Genomic DNA, 15759 nt, shown 5'->3' with positions numbered 1-15759 from the left:
CCACTAGTGCCACCGTAGCCTTGGGGGTCATCCATTAAGTACGTCACGGTCCTTGGGGGGAGGGGGGGGGGGTGTATGTGAAAGAGTGACAAGCAATACATTAAGTGTAAGAAAAAACCCGTACGAAGGGGGGAGGGTGGTCAAAAATACCCAATTTTTGCGTGACGTACTTTATGGATGCTCCCATGTGTCCATGTGTGTTTGGCATAACTCGAATGCGGTCACTGTGTTACCACAGACAAACAGACGTCTCACTCTACCCACTTCCCACCGTTTCCGTTTTTAACGGATTATTCAAAATTATTCTGTAGTTCGCAAATCTCTCGCTAATGGCGCTCGCATCGTTTTTGCTCCTGTTTGACGTTTGCTCACTACCGCGATCTCCTCAGTGGATTTGCGAAACACAGATTAATTAGCATTGGGCATTTATACTTTTGTGACGATGATTTCAATCGCACATTGTTCCAAGTGATACGTCTGTTTGTCTGTGTTATAACATTCCATGTACGGTGACGCATTTGTTATGATGCGGTAAGTAGCAGAAAAGTTGGCTACAATGAAATTACTTTCGCAAGCATATTATTATGGTTCAAGGAATAACACAATCTTACATGTTAATTCTTTAACTTTGTGATATTTTGAGCTTAAAGAAATCTCACATTTAGTCGTGACAAATCGAGTTCTTTATTCAAAATTTTATTCCATTTTAGTACAATTATTTCGCTCTCTAGTTAGATTTCCTCGTCCGAAACAAACGTTAATATTCATTGCGTCTAATTTTCCAGTTTTGTTACGATACAATTGTTGACTACTTTCTAATCTCCAGGACCAAAATCAAACATCACTCGAACAAATTTGCAGGCACAAATAAATATATTCAATTCATCGTGAAGCCCTGTTGCGAACTACTAGACAACGTGGCGTGTTTTAGAATGTCTCGTTAATTCCTCCGATGTTTCTGAAGGGTGTTAGTCTTCGAGCTTCCGGCGCTCGTCGCGCCATCCCGCGATCGCCTCGGTAGCGAATGCGTCGTGTGTCCGCCACCGCTCTCCTGTGTCCGGTGCGCACTGCGCGAATTGTCGAACGAAGAACTCTTGTCCGAGTCCAGATCGTCCTTGGATCCGGTATGGCTTCGGCGGGTCTTCTGCTTAGTTCGGCTCAGCGTAGACTGGCTCGAGGAGCGATTCCTCAGCGGCCGCGGTAGAGTTGAGATCGGTTTCACCACCGGCTGCTGATCGTTGTGGTAGTTGATTTCGTATCCGTCGCGGATGTGCTTCGGTTTCCACGGGGCCAGCACCGATACCGATCGCGACACCGTCCGGGTCATCGGCTGGACCTTCTTGTTGTTGGAGCTGTTCAACGACTCGCGGGAGTACGCCATTCGGTGGGCGTTGGCAATGTGCGGGTGGGGAATGTCACCAACTGTGGGTAGAAAAGGTTATAGCGATTGAAGGATACACCTGCGTAGATCACACGAAAAACTCACCGGTGGTCGCATGCAGGAACACCACACTTCGCTGACTCTGTTGACTAGATTCTCCCTCGGTTCCGGAGCTGTCTTGGATTCGATCCATTTCCCTGTTGAAGAGAAAAGTATTTATCAAGTTATGACCATTGATCAATTGATCTACCAACTCACCTGGTCAAGCTGCCTCTCCGTTCGAAGCTACGGGCTGGTTTCTGCGGACCGGACGGAGGTTTCCTGTTCTGCTGTTCGCTGCGGCTTCGGCTCGATCGCTGGTAGCGTTCGCCTTCGACACGATCGACGCTGTTCTCCCGCGAACGGCTATAGCTCTTCCTGTTGAGGGTGAGGGATCTATCCGGTGTGTAGTCCCGGTTCATGCTGTGCTGTCGCCGAACCGGATAGCTTGGTGACGGAGATTGCGTCCGGTAGCTCGTCGAATACTCCGAAATGTCGTACAGGTCTTTTCGCTGCAATGGAAGATGTTTTAAATGTTTGCAAAGTCAAGTTCACGATCGCAGATGGCTTTACTTTGGATTCATTTCGACGATCCTCCTCATCTAGGTTCTGCATTGAGGTCGAACGATTTCGCGTTTCGCGGATCTTTGGTGTCGCTTCCAAATCGTAAGCGCTCTGGTATCTCTTATCCACCTTCGACAACGAAGACTTGGAGCTGAAATAAAAGGTACAAAGTTTAAAGGCACGATCGTACGACCGCACTAGGCAACTCAACTTACCGACTAGGTCGGGAGGGAGGCATACTGGCATACTCCGTATCGGTATCGCCGAAGAACCGCAAGTTCTTCTGCTGCTTGGTTCCTCCAGCGGAGGACGACTTCATGTCGCTTCCACCAAACTGTGATTTGGCAGGCTCCTGCGGTTTCTTACGGGACAATCTGTCGAACGATTTGAACCAATCCGTACGGGATGCCTTCGAGGATTCGCCGGTTTTGGTGGTGCTTTTGAACGACAGCGAACGCTTCGTCGTCGAAGGACTAGACTTCGGGGTGGACAACCGCCGGCGGTTGGCAATGTCTGGGACCTGGAGAATGGGTATAGAAAGTTACGCTTCAATACAGTTATGAGCTGCGATCGTGGTAGAACCTTTGAATGGTACTGCTCATCGTATCGCGATCGTTCATCGCTACGAATGCTGCTCTGCCTTGAGTCCTTCTTGTCCGATTCTCCCATCCTGACCAGTTTCTTTTTCGTCGAACTCATGAACTGTTTAACCTGAAAATTGAACTTCATATGAATCTCTCAAGCAATTCAGTAAACGCCACCATTCCTACCTTCGCTAAACCTCCAGTTTTCTTCTCCTGCTTCATCGACGACTTCAGCTCCTTTTGGTAGCCCCGCCCTGAATCTGGGTAGTCGTCTAACCGTGGATCGAATCGACTGCCGTCATCGATACTCCGCTCGCGGTACGAATACGTCCGCTTCGGCTTCCGCAAGCAACCATTGGTGTGGTTCCGTTCATGGCGCAAGAAACTCTCACAAGCGTGGATGTTCTGCGCCATCGTGTACTTCCTCCTGAAACCAAAACAAGAATCTTCAAATACAACGGTTCAAACAACAAACTCCATTCGAACAAACCCCGTCGGAAACTCGCTGTTCAACGAATCCTTCCGGAAGTCGTTCTCGATCCCGGAGTCACCCTTGTCCATCACGGTCCGGGAGTGACTCTTCTCTCCCAAGTTCCGCTTGAAGTTCTTCACCTCGGTCCGCTCAACGGACCCATCTCGCTCGAACGTCGTTCTCGTCGTCCGTACGTCCTCCAAATTCCTGCTTGGATACTTGAAACGCTCCACGTATTCCTCCGAGTACGGGCGTCCGTCGCGATTCACTACCGTCTTGGTCACGAACGATTCCACGTACTGGTTGCTGGAATTTCTTCGATGCGTCAAGTCTTCCTGGTGTACCGGAGGAGGTGACAAAGTGCTACGCCGCACCGGCGAAGCACTTGCCATGCGATCCAAACTCCTTCGACCGGTCCGATGGTAATTCTCGTATCGTGAAGCACTTCCACGTCTGCCAGTGTCTCGATCGGGCGAGCCCAAGTCAAGCACTTCCCTAGAACCGATCCGGTTACGTATGCGTGATTCGAGAATCTCCCGTCGTTGACTGAGCTCGTGGAACTCCGGGAAGTACTCCTTGCCATCCGCTTGGCCACGATAGCTAGCACTGTAGTTGTGACCTACGTACGGAGGAGTGTACTTGACGGTGGGAGTGATGTGATCTTCGTCCGAGTTTGTGAACGAGTCCGCTGCCGTTGTGGTGGTCGTCTTGAGGTAGGACGTTGAGAAGCGTTTGCTGTAGTCTATGCCGAGGCCTTCGTCCTCATCGCTGTTGTAGGGCTTCAGCTTGGTCCGAGGGAAGTTGTCCGTTTCGTCCAGGGTGTACTTGGGCAACGGTGGGCTTGGACGTTTCATGGCGAGGTACTCCTTGGTTGCCATTCTGTCCAGAAGGTCCAGATCGATTGGACTAGATTTCTTCATGTCTTCGTCGCTGGTGTTGGCTAGATATTGGTTGCGTACGGTGTGCTTTTCCTTGCTGTCATTGTTGCATACGACCTGGGCGTAGACAATGGGTTCGCCTGGACGAGTGTAGGAGAAACCGTCACGAACAATCTGCGCAGGAGGTGGAGATGTATGGCGTTCGGTGGACAGACGTTTGACGATGTTCTCTACGGTGACGCCTTTGGTAAGATTGGGCTTATCTGGTGGTAGCTGAGAGCTGTGTAGACGTTCCTGGGATTTCGAATTTTGTCGCAGGAGAGCGATCGTGTCCATTACAGGCTTGGACGTGGGTCGGCTCGTGGAGATGTTCAAGTCCTGGCTATCTGCGGAAGGTTTATTTTGCTGTGCGTACGCGGTAAGAGGATCTACTGGTTTGGTGTATTCCACAGGGGAAGCTTCGATGATCGGAGTTAGTGGATCATTTTTCAGCTCCTGAGTGTTTCGTCGAGGTGTTCGGCGATCTCTCACCTGTCGAAGAGCTTGACCAACGTCACTTTTGCTGCGGCTGACGGTAATCCGTGGCTTCTCTTCAAGATTTGTAGATTTCACAGAACTGTCATGCTTGGTCTTGTTGAACAAGTGCAAAAGATTTTTCTGAGGTTTCTTGGACGAAGCGTCACTAGAACTTCGTGTAAGAGTAGTCTTCCCCCGAGATTTCCTCGATGGCAACGAGTTGAACTTGTCGTCCTTGCTGATGCTGTTGCTGCGTGATCGTGCTCGATCCAAGCGATCCGCCTGTGCTAGTACAAATTCAGCTTCTCTGCGAAGTGCTTCCGCTGATAAGTTCTGAGGTTCTTTACGGACGTTCGAATTGGTAGGAAAGGTTCGTGGCTCCGAACGAGATCCTGTGAATAGACAATAAGTTGCTTTAGCCTTGAGATAACGCATACAAGTATTCAGAAATTAGTTCTAGCTCTACAATCAGTAAGTACCACATTCCAAGCTGGTTTAGGTGACCTAATTTACGACAGCATTTGTGCGCCCAAGTACTGCAGATAATTCCCTGAAACCATAACAATTTATGCAAAGCAACCCGGACCCACGGACCATCGATCCAAGTAGGCACTTGGCCGTAATTTACGAGCTACGTGTCAGCAGCATACACGGCCTTCTTTGACCGTCGCCGTGGCAACCGCAAATCAACGCAATGCCACGAGCTAGCTGCACTCTCCTCCATCAGCAGCAGTGAGTAGTGGGTTATTATTTATGCATCTGCAAACAAGTGCCGGGGCACTTCGAAACAACAACAATAACAACCGAGAGCGATCGTTCTGGGCGCATGTAAAGTAGCACTTGTTTGTTTTGCTTTTCTACTTGAAAACCCCCGAGGAAGGAAAGCGTGCTGGTACGGAAGCATCAATAGTAGCACCAGAAACAACAACCTTGGTGCGGACCAAGGAAAGTGCACCGTTTACGGTCGAAAAGTGTGCCCTCCGTGGGTGTAGACAACCCTCAAGAAGAGGAACTCAGCTCTCTCGAAGAGCGCCTTCGCGCGCCTCGTTGCTGCGCAACATAAACGGTTGTGGCATAAATCAACCGGCAAGCCTACTGCTCCCTAAATGATTGCTTGTTCGCACCGTAACGCCGCCGCTGTGCGCGGCCTACTACCAGCGACCGCGAGCGCGAGGAGGTGCTGCTATGCTAAACGGAACATGGTTTTGAACACCACCGCCAAAAGCGACCGAACCAGTGGGAAAATCAATTTTACGGATGACGTTAATAAATTGGATTAGTGCCGGATAAATCATAGAATGCGTTCGGAACAATGTTGCGTGGGGATATCGATCACTGTCGTCTTGGCGTCTTGCATAGATTGTTTGCATTCTTGGCAGGTAGGTACCTGAATGCATAAATCTAGAATGCGGGATGAATGAGAAAACGAATTGAGTTTAACAATAGCTTTAAAGGTATAACGAACGACTATGAAAGATTGAAGTGCCTTCACGTGGTCTACTATACTTCTCCTGGAATAATTTTGCAATCATTACTTTATTCTAAATGCAACATGATTTACGAAAATCTTAGGTAGGACTTCCTTCTGAGATTCTTCCTTTTGTGGATTCTTTCTTCTGAGATTACTTCAGTAATTTATTCTGGGATTCCTTCCGGAATTTCCCTGAATTCCTTGCGAGATTCCTACAGAAATTCCTTCTGGAATTCTTCCAGAAATTCCATCGTTTGTTTATAATCGGGGATTTTAACCTTTTATGGGTCATTCATCCCGTTCATCCAAGAGTATATTCTGGGATTTCTTCAGGAATTCTCACTATAATGTGTCCACGAAATTCTCAAAGGATGCCTTATAGAGTTCCTTCAGTTATTTTGGGGATTCCTCTAGGAGTCCTTCCTTATTTTTTTTTGCGGATGTTCCTTCCGGGATTCACTCAAGCACTCATTCAGATATTTCTCTAGGAATTCTTTCAGGAATATCTTTCGGGATCCTTGCACGAATTTCGTCGAACTCCTCTAAAAATTCCTTATAGAATTTCTCCAGGAATTCTTCTAATTCCATGTGATTTTTATGCAGAAGTTCCTTTTTAGAATTGCTCCAGAAGCTATCTGATATTCTCTCAAATGTATCTAATGCAAATAGTTTATTACGTAATTGATACATTATTTGTTTATTGTTGTTACTCAGAATTCCTAAAAGGATTCCGTGTAATGCCGCGGGGAAGGCTTTAAATTATATTTAAACTCATAGAAAAGTATGGAAACACTAACTTTCAAAGAGTTGCTATTTTTCAGTTAAGAAGAATGCTATCAAAAAACAGTGTATGGAGGACTTTTGTCGTTATCTAAAAGTTTGCCGAATAAATCAAGGGTTGCACACAATGCACACGTATAGCAAAGTCACAAAAGTCGTAAGGGAGCCATGAACGCAACTCTCCGCAAGATGAAAATAACACCTGAATGTAACTCTTTTCAAGTGAGTGTTTCCATCCCTGCTCATCAGGTATCAGGTATCAGAAGGCCGGCTCCAGAGGCACGTTATCCTCCATTTGGGACATTTGTGCCATCGCCATACATATAAGCCTATTTCATCATTTACCTGAGGGAGAATGGGACAAGGGATGGAAATTAGGAAAGGGAAAGGTGATGAAATAGGAAGGGGTGCCCTAGAAAAGGGAATGGATGCATAAGCGCAACGAGAGCTCATAGTCCATACCACAACGGGTTTAATCAGTGCCCGAAAAAACAATAAGACATTGAAAGGCACGTCATCGAAAGCATCCTCAATATTCAAGAAATCACCCAAGCAAAAACTACGTTTAATCGAGTGCTTTCTTGAAAACGTATACAACTTTGTGTAAAACAGTCACTGTGGACATCCCACAGTGACAGTTCACATGAAAAGGCATGTTTGCCAGACGAACATCAAAGTGTGATAATCGACAACGCGTTTCAAGCATTTCAAAAAGAACGAGGTAACCAGATCAACCTGGAACTTATTCTTTCTTTATACAACGCACGCACCCTTTCGGGATATAACTATGGAGTAATTACACGCCATGAAAATACCCAATAGAAAACTACAAGAGTTCAAAACATGTTTGAATTACTCAAATCCCTCTGGAGAAAAACAGGACAAAACCTTGACAAAACCCCATTTTCTCCTGCAGTTTTGAAGTAAGCAGTAGCAGCCCTCTAAATCGATCGAACAGATCAGAGTTCCATTCAGGAATACCTCTTGCGGTCCGCACAGACCGCAGCAGAACAAGCTTCTTTCAAAGCAATAGTTATGGTATACCACAATGCAACTCTCTTGGAGTAGCAATAGAAGCGAGTTATCCATAAAATGTGGTCGCAACCAATTAGTACAGGTTTCCTAGTTTGTTGAGCGGGGACGCCTGAATACGCAAAGTTTGCGAATGAACACTCAAAAGTGCAAAGAAGGTCAAATGGAGACTCCTCATCTGACACGTGCCAATTAGTCAATTCATCTGTTTAGTGGACTGTTACCACTGGATCAGGCGATCCGTATAGTGTTATTCTTAGCCAATTTAGACAACCGCTACCGACACTACACAGCTATTTAGGCTGATCGGGAAAAGAAGTTAACATTGATGGTCGGCTTCCAAACGAGCCCGAACAGCCGGAAAAAACAGCACGCGAATGTAACTCTTTTCAAATGAGTGTTTCCATCCCTGCTTATAGAGAGTAAATCTAATGGGCATTTTCTCATCATTGATCTTACAAACTTGAAATGAGCAAGTCCGACAATTTTTCGTTGGGTAATATTAACTGCTATCTCTGATATCTTTCAGAAAAAAGTTGTTCAATAATATCAACAACCCGCGAATAAAAACAAGAACAAGTAAGGACGTTTAAAACATATGTATATGCCAATATAGTTGCAGAACTAAATGAAATGAGGCTAATTTATCATTATTTTCATCAAAATATGCCACGATGCTAGTGATATAGAGAGGATCTCCATTAACCTGGTGGTTAAGGCTGTGGATCGCCAATCCGGAGACGGCGGGTTCGATTCCCGTTCCGGTTGGGAAAATGTTCTCGACTCCCTGGGCATAGTGTATCATCGTACTTGCCTCACAATATACAAATTCATGCAATGGCAGGCAAAGAAAGCTCTTCAATCGATAACTGTGAAAGTGCTCAAAATTGAAGCGAGACAGGTCAAGTCCCAGTGGGGACGTATAGCCATAAAGAAGAAGAAGAAAAATAAGTAAAATTAGAGGTTAAAACTATTGGGAGGAGTAAGTTAGGAGCAAAAATATTTCTTTTCTTTATTAACGTGTATTTTAACTTAAGACCGTTCGCAATGCTGTTTTATTTTGTATGGCGAGTTTTAAAATTTTTAAAACTTGCCATACAAAATAAAACAGCATTGCGCACGGCCTAAGGCGAAACTGGATCCATTTCCTCACTTTGTAATTTTTAGTTTTTAATAAAACAACGAAGCAATATTTTCAAAACCGGTTTTCGTACACATGTAATGTGGATCTCCTGATTTTTTCCAGGAGGAAACGTTTTTCGTTTTTGCAGAAACCGTTTTTAAACAATATTTCACAAAAAAATGGTTTCTTCAAAAACGAAAAACGTTTTCCACCTGGAAAAAAAATCAGGAGATTTCTTGATCCATACTCTTCATTTGTACGAAAACCGATTTTGAAAATATTGCTTCATTATTTTATAAAAAATCAAAAACCAAAAAAAATAGGAAGTGCTTCCAGTTTTGTCTTAAGCTAATTCTACACTTCAAAGCAAAGACATGTTGAATTATGTTTATTTTTATTATTTTGATGATTCCATACGAACGGTGTGTGACGGCTAATGATGAACCTCGAGACCTGGCGTTTGAAGAGAATGCCCCTGTGGCTTGAAGAGAAATTTGTAGTTCTGTGCCAAATTTTCAGCTTAATCAGTTCATAGACTCCAAAGATATAGACCTACAAAAAAAGTTATTTTGTAAGGAAATCAGAAAATGTTTACTTTTTTCTTTTCAATGCACTAAGGGCCAGGATCGTAATCAAGCGGGATAAAATTAACTACTCCGATGCGTAGCATTTCCTGCATTTAGTAGTTCGCATCTAATCCGCATAGATGACGCCGCCACCTTGCTTTTTAGTTTTACGTCCTAGAGGCTTTGCGTCTTCGGCAAAGTTACTCAGTTTGACAAAATAAACAACTTTTTCTTGGACGTTAAAATTCCACATTGTGTCAAAATAAACAACTTTGCCGAAAACGCGAAGTTTCTAGGACATAAAACTAAAAAGTTAGATGGTTGCGCCACCTATGCGGTTAAGTTGCGAACTACTAAATTCTTGGTAACTGATGCCCCTGATCATTACAAAATATTTTATCGACGACACCATGTTAATCATTTTATGGCTTTATCGGTCATTGTCTACTCAGAGTGTAAGGGAGTAGAGATCGAAGTGGATATTGAAATGATAGATTTGATAGAATTCACCATGTTCCGGAAATGCTTCGTTTCGGAGTAATTAATTATGTCCCGCTAGATTGCGATTCTGGTCCTTGGTGGCAATGCTGTATACCGGAAAAACCTAGACTCTCTGAAAGTTTTTCCAAGGATTCCTTTAGAAAACATCCCTCAGAAATTTATTGATGGATAACTTTTTTTTATGTGAATAAACGGGATTTTTAGCCCTAGGCTAGTTCATCTCGGTGATGGATAACTTTAAGAATTCGTCCCAGTTATTTTGTCTGTGATTTCTGCAGACATTTTAAGAGAATCCTTTAGAAATCCCTTAACGGATTTTTCTAGAAAACCCTCTAGAAGTTTCTTAAACATTTTTTCCTTGGAACTACTTGCAGAGTCCTTCCATAAGAATCTCCTGAATTGTTTCTGAGAATTAAAGCCGTACCTAAAGGTGTTCCTTCTGATATTCCATGAGATAATATCCAAAGCATTAATCCAGGAATTACTCAAAATATAACGTCAAAATTTTCACGAAAATTTCTCAAAAAAACTTTTATTTATTTTATTTTTTTTTTCTAGGAGTAATTAAAGGAGTTTCTCCAGGAGTCTTTAAGGTTTTCATTGAAACATTTCTCCAGGGATTTCTTAGAAAATTCTTCAGGAATTCATGAAAGAATTCGTCGATATTTTTTGTGCAATTTCTGGAAGGACTTTTACTAAATCTGTGCAGGAATATCTGAACAAATTCTGCAGGGATCTCTAAAGATATCTCAGGAGATATTTCTGATGAAATCGCAAAAGCAATTTTTCAAAAAAATCCTGATGCAATGCCTGCAGAAATCACTGAAGAATTTTCTCAAAGAATGCTCGGGAAGAATTTCCGAAGTAATGTAGGATTTGCACAGACTATTTTGGATGAATTTCGGAAAAAAAAACTCCTTAAAAGAAGTTTTAAATTTTAAAATTCCTGAAGCAATACCTGAAATTCTGAAGAAGTCTTTTGTGATAAAAATATCTCCTCAAGAGAATTTCAGAAACAATTCCAGCCGGAATTTCTGAAAGCATTTCCAAAGAAATCTTCAGTAGAATCCCTGAAGCAATCTTAGGAAGTAGTTTTTGAATGATTCTCTGATGGCATATCCGAAGAAATCCCAGAGATATTTTTGAAGGAATTTCTTAAGAACTTCCAGGAGAAATACCTGAAGAAACATCTCGGGAAACTCTCTGTAGAATTCCTCAAAATAATAAAGATATTTTCTTAGAAAAAATACTGGAAAAATCCTTTAACCTTCACGTATCCGACCCCCGACAACTGATTTTAAAAGCGCTGGCATTTCGTCAATTTTCATCCGATTTTTTTGAAGTCGCCCTCAATCGATCATAAATTGGTGCAACCTTATTACACTCAAGTGGTCATGTTATATCAGGAACCATTACGAAGATATTCCGGATTGTACTGGGGTCAGGACGTGGGGGAAGAGTCTGTTTTGCCAAATGGCTAAAAGTAATTATTTCGTGTGTTATTGTGTTTCAGAGGCCCCCGCGGAACCTGTTTCAGGTATTACGGGGCGGCCATAACAGTTTATACATACTTCAGTCATTTTTTTTTCTGGCCCATTCTTTCGAAGTTATGAAAATTGATACGTCACACGGCATGTTTTGATTGCAAACCAGATATGTCCCCGATGACAAGTCCGTGGAACCTGTGCTAGATGTTCCAGGGTGGCCATATTAGTTGATACAGACTTCAGTCTATCGTTTCTGACTCAGTCATTCGAAATCATAAAAATTGATATGTCGCGCGGCATGTTTAGGTTGAAAACCAGAAGTGTCCCCAGTGAGGGCCTGCGGAACCTGCCACGGTGATCCGGATGTGTCAAATCTGGTTATCGCGGTTGTGTTTTACTGATTACAACAAAAATTTCACTGAAAATCTACGGTAACGCACGAAATAATTATTTTTAACCATTTTGGCAACCCCTCTAACCCCAGCACAATCCGGAATATCTCCGGAATGGTTCCAGATATAACATGACCACTTGAGTATAATAAACTTGCACCAATTTATGATTGATTGAGGGCGACTTGTGTGAAGAATTAGCATTAAGTTAAAATTCACAAATAAAAAAAAAAATGAGGGCGACTTCAAAAAAAATCGGATGAAAATTGACGAAATGGCAGCATTTTAAAAATGAGTTTTCGGGGGTCGGGTAAATACGTGAAGGTTAATGAAGTTCTCTGAAGATTTTCTGAAAGTATTCTTGGAGAAATCTGTGGACGAAATGCTGGGGAAAAATCCTGAATACCTGTTGGAACGCATACATAAGCGGCTTGGAAATATTTTTGAATTAAATTCATCTAGAATGCGTACAGAAATTATTGGGATTATCGTTAGAGGTAATGCCCAATAAGTTACTGAGGTAATACATGGAAAAGTATCTGTATGAACTCCTGCTGGAATCTCTGGAGAAATTCCTGCTTGAGTCACTGAAATTAATACTGCAAGAATCTATGGAGAAATTTCTGCAGCATTTACTAGATTAACCCCAACTGAATCCCTAGAGAAATTCCTGAACAAATCTCTGGTGGACTACCTGCAAAAATTGCTGAACAAATTTCTTGAACAATTTCTGGGAAATTTTCAGAAAAAATACTGGAACAATTTATTAAACAATCTGAAATAATTTCTAAAGGTATCCCGGTAGAAAGTTTTGAAGGAATCCCAGAAGAACATTCCGATGATTTTTTAAGAATTTCCAAAGTTATTATTGATGGAGTTTCAGCAGGAACCCACAGAAATCTATTTGTGATGGAATTTCCAGGATAATTTCTGAAAGAATCCCTGGAAGAATTTCTAAATAAATCTTTGAAGGAATTTCTTAAGAAGCCTGTGGAAGATTTGCTAAAGAAATCGATGAAGTAATTTCTGGAGAAACCTTTGATTTTCTTAAAGAATCGCAGAATTCATTTCTGAAGAAATCCGTGGCAGGGATGGGAACACTCACTTGCAAAGAGTTACACTCACTTGCTATTTTCTCAGGTCAGAAGCGTGTAATCAAGAAATGATGTATGGACGACTTTTGCTTTGTGGTTTCGTCTAGAAGTTTTCCGAATAGAGTAGGGGTCGCACACGCATGCCAAAATCGTGAATGCGACTCTCCACGAAGTGAGTGTAATTTACATTCACCTCGTGGAGAGTTGCCTTTGCAGCTCCCTCACGACTTCGGTATGCATGTGCGACCCCTACTCTATTCGGCAAACTTTTAGACGAAACCACAAGGCAAAAGTCGTACATACATCGTTTCTTGATTACACGCTTCTGAGCTGAGAAAACAGCAAGTGAGTGTAACTCTTTGCAAGTGAGTGCTCCCATCACTGATCCGTAGATGATTTGCTAAACAAATCTCTGGTGAGCTTTCTGAAAAAAATCCTGAACGAATTTCTGAAAGGATGTCTGCGAAATTTCCAGCAGAAACCAATGAAAGAATTTATTAAACAATTTGAAAGAATTTCTGAAGAAATTCCTGTAGAAAGTTCTAAAAGAGTCCCTGAAGACATTTCCGATGAATTTTTTGAACGAATCCTTTTCTCAAAAAAAAAAATTGATGGAGTTTCGGAAGAAACCCATGGAAATCTGCATAAAAGTATTCGTGGAGTAACTCATGAAAGAATATATTAACAAGTTTCGGTAATAATCCTTGGAAGATATTGTGGAAAAAAAGCGCCAGAAGAGATTCTGTAAGAAACCTTGGTAGATTTTATGACCGAATTCCTGGAGTAATTTCTGAAGAAATTCATAGATAAATATTGGAAGAAATCCATGAAAGATTTCCTGGACTCAGAATACTTGGACCAGGAATCTCCAGGGAAATTTAAAGAAAAAAAAACCTGGAAGAATTTCTGAATAAATCTTTGTAAGAATTTCTGAAGAAGTCGGTGGAAGATGTTCTTAAGAAATCGTTGAAAAAATTGATACAGGAACCATTGATTTTCTTAAAGAATTGCTGAACGCACTTCTGAAGGAATCCTTGGATAATTTTCTCAAATTCTTATACGTATTCCTATAAAAATCTATGGAGATTTTTTTAGAAAGCTCATGAAAGCTAGGGCAATTTTGTAGATATTTCCGGAAAATCCTCTATCGCAAACTCTGGAAGCTTTCCATGGTAGATTTTCTAAATAACTTTTAAAAAGAAATCCGTGTAAGTCTTTCCGAAAAGAATTTCTAGGAGATTAGCTGAAAGAATCCATGGAGCAATATCGGGAGTAATCCAACAAGGTTTCATAGAAAAGTTACTTTTTTTTTTTCTAAGGTGATCTATACAATAATTTGAGCAAAATTTTGAAGAAACAAATAATTGAATGTTTCTGATATTGAATGTCTGATATATATTTTGAAGAGTGGGTAGAGGAATTTCAGGAAGAATTGGCTTTTTTAGCGATGTTGAGATAATTCCATATTCTGAATTGGCATGCAAAACTGAGCCGAAATCCAAATTTTCATGAATTTTGGTGGCCGGGAACCTATTCTAAAACCAGTTCAAAGTTTGTATAGGAGCGATTTGTTGAATCACCCCTCGTTGCATTTTGTACTGGGAGGAGCTGTCAAACAGTTGTCCAACCAAAGTCCAAATTTGGACTTTGGTCCAGCTGTCAAAAGGTGAATTGAAAAAATCTCTTTGAAATTGATCAATCATGTCGTCAATCATCTAGCCGTTTCGTAAGCCTCGGAGTGTGGATTCGATTCCCGCTCCAGTCGGGGAAAACTTTTCGTCAACCCGAAAACTTTCCACTGGGCCTCTGGGTTCTATGTGTGTTGTCCATTGTCATATATTAGTGTTTGTTCAGTCTGTACAACTTCTGGTTGAAGACGGTGCACACTGCAGAGTGGTCCACGAACCAGATTTACGAGGAAAGATGCATTCAACGCCTTCAAATGAGTTTTTAGGCAAATATGGTCTTCTACAAAGTTGTCCCTAATAATAAAGCCCTCTTTAAAATGTGCATGAAAATTAGGGTGGTCCATATTTTCAAAGAAATGGATAACCAAACTTTTTCATTTGCAAGAATAACTGTATACATTCTTCGGTATAATTATAGATCTATCAATTTTGAGCAAGTTTGCTGAAGACACTTTTTATGTATCTTTAAAATTGACCGATCTAGAGGTATTTTTCTGAATAAGCTTAGGGTGGTTCAAGAAAAACCGGTTTTCTGGCGTTAACTTTTTCAGTTTCGGTTTTTCATCAAAGTCACCCAAGCAACACTTGTAGAGCATTTGAAGACGCGTCGTTTCGTGCGCTGAGATGGTCGTTATCTCTTTTGGTTCAAAAGTTACAGGCGTTTTTCTTAAAAAAAATCGTAGTTTTTCAAAAAGGGTTTATGATGGGTTGGGGCAAACATAAAACATATCTTTTGCTCGCTTTCAAAAGAAGAAATGTTGTTATGAAACATATCAAAAAATTAGAGGGGTGTTATTTTTGTAACTCAAGTGAAAAATACTTGAAAAGCGTCTATTTTTTTATAGAAAATCATCAATATCTTTTGAACGGAATGACGTAGCAACATTCTCAGCGCACGAAAATGCGCGTTTTTGGAAGCTCTAAAAGTGGTTCTTAGACGACTGAAGAGAAATTTGAAACAAAAAAGATAAACCGTTTAAACTGTTTTGACCAAATTTGGAGCATTTTCCCATAGTTTTCATAGGGTGACGTTAGAAAACACCCCCTGGTCGCTGATGCCATGGAAGGCCGGATCTCAACGTCCGAGACCATAATGTCCCGGTCACCGTGGCGGATATTTATGTGGAATAATATCCAAAAGATTGGATGCGTAGTAAAATATCATGTGCCGTGTCCAAAGGAACTTGCACT

General features: G+C 41.9%; 1 protein-coding gene across 2 annotated transcripts in view; it reads right to left on the bottom strand.

Annotated features, from left to right (window-relative positions):
* Positions 1-660: 660 nt before the first annotated feature.
* LOC109410650 (uncharacterized) overlaps positions 661-15759 on the bottom strand; it is a 139536-nt gene continuing 124437 nt past the window's right edge. For both annotated transcript variants that reach the window (XM_062856379.1, XM_062856380.1), the window contains 8 exons: positions 3059-4826; positions 2755-2995; positions 2567-2695; positions 2200-2504; positions 1994-2135; positions 1640-1932; positions 1487-1578; positions 661-1422 (listed from right to left, as the gene is read on the bottom strand). In XM_062856379.1, the coding sequence (XP_062712363.1) occupies positions 941-1422; positions 1487-1578; positions 1640-1932; positions 1994-2135; positions 2200-2504; positions 2567-2695; positions 2755-2995; positions 3059-4826 (3452 nt within the window). In that variant the 3' untranslated portion in view covers positions 661-940. The remainder of the gene's footprint in view (positions 1423-1486; positions 1579-1639; positions 1933-1993; positions 2136-2199; positions 2505-2566; positions 2696-2754; positions 2996-3058; positions 4827-15759) is intronic.

The sequence above is a fragment of the Aedes albopictus genome, chromosome 3 (genome assembly GCF_035046485.1).
Source record: "Aedes albopictus strain Foshan chromosome 3, AalbF5, whole genome shotgun sequence".
NCBI classification, from domain to species: Eukaryota; Metazoa; Arthropoda; class Insecta; order Diptera; family Culicidae; genus Aedes; species Aedes albopictus.
Note: the sequence above shows the minus strand (reverse complement) of the source record. Positions and strands in the feature narration are given on the sequence as shown.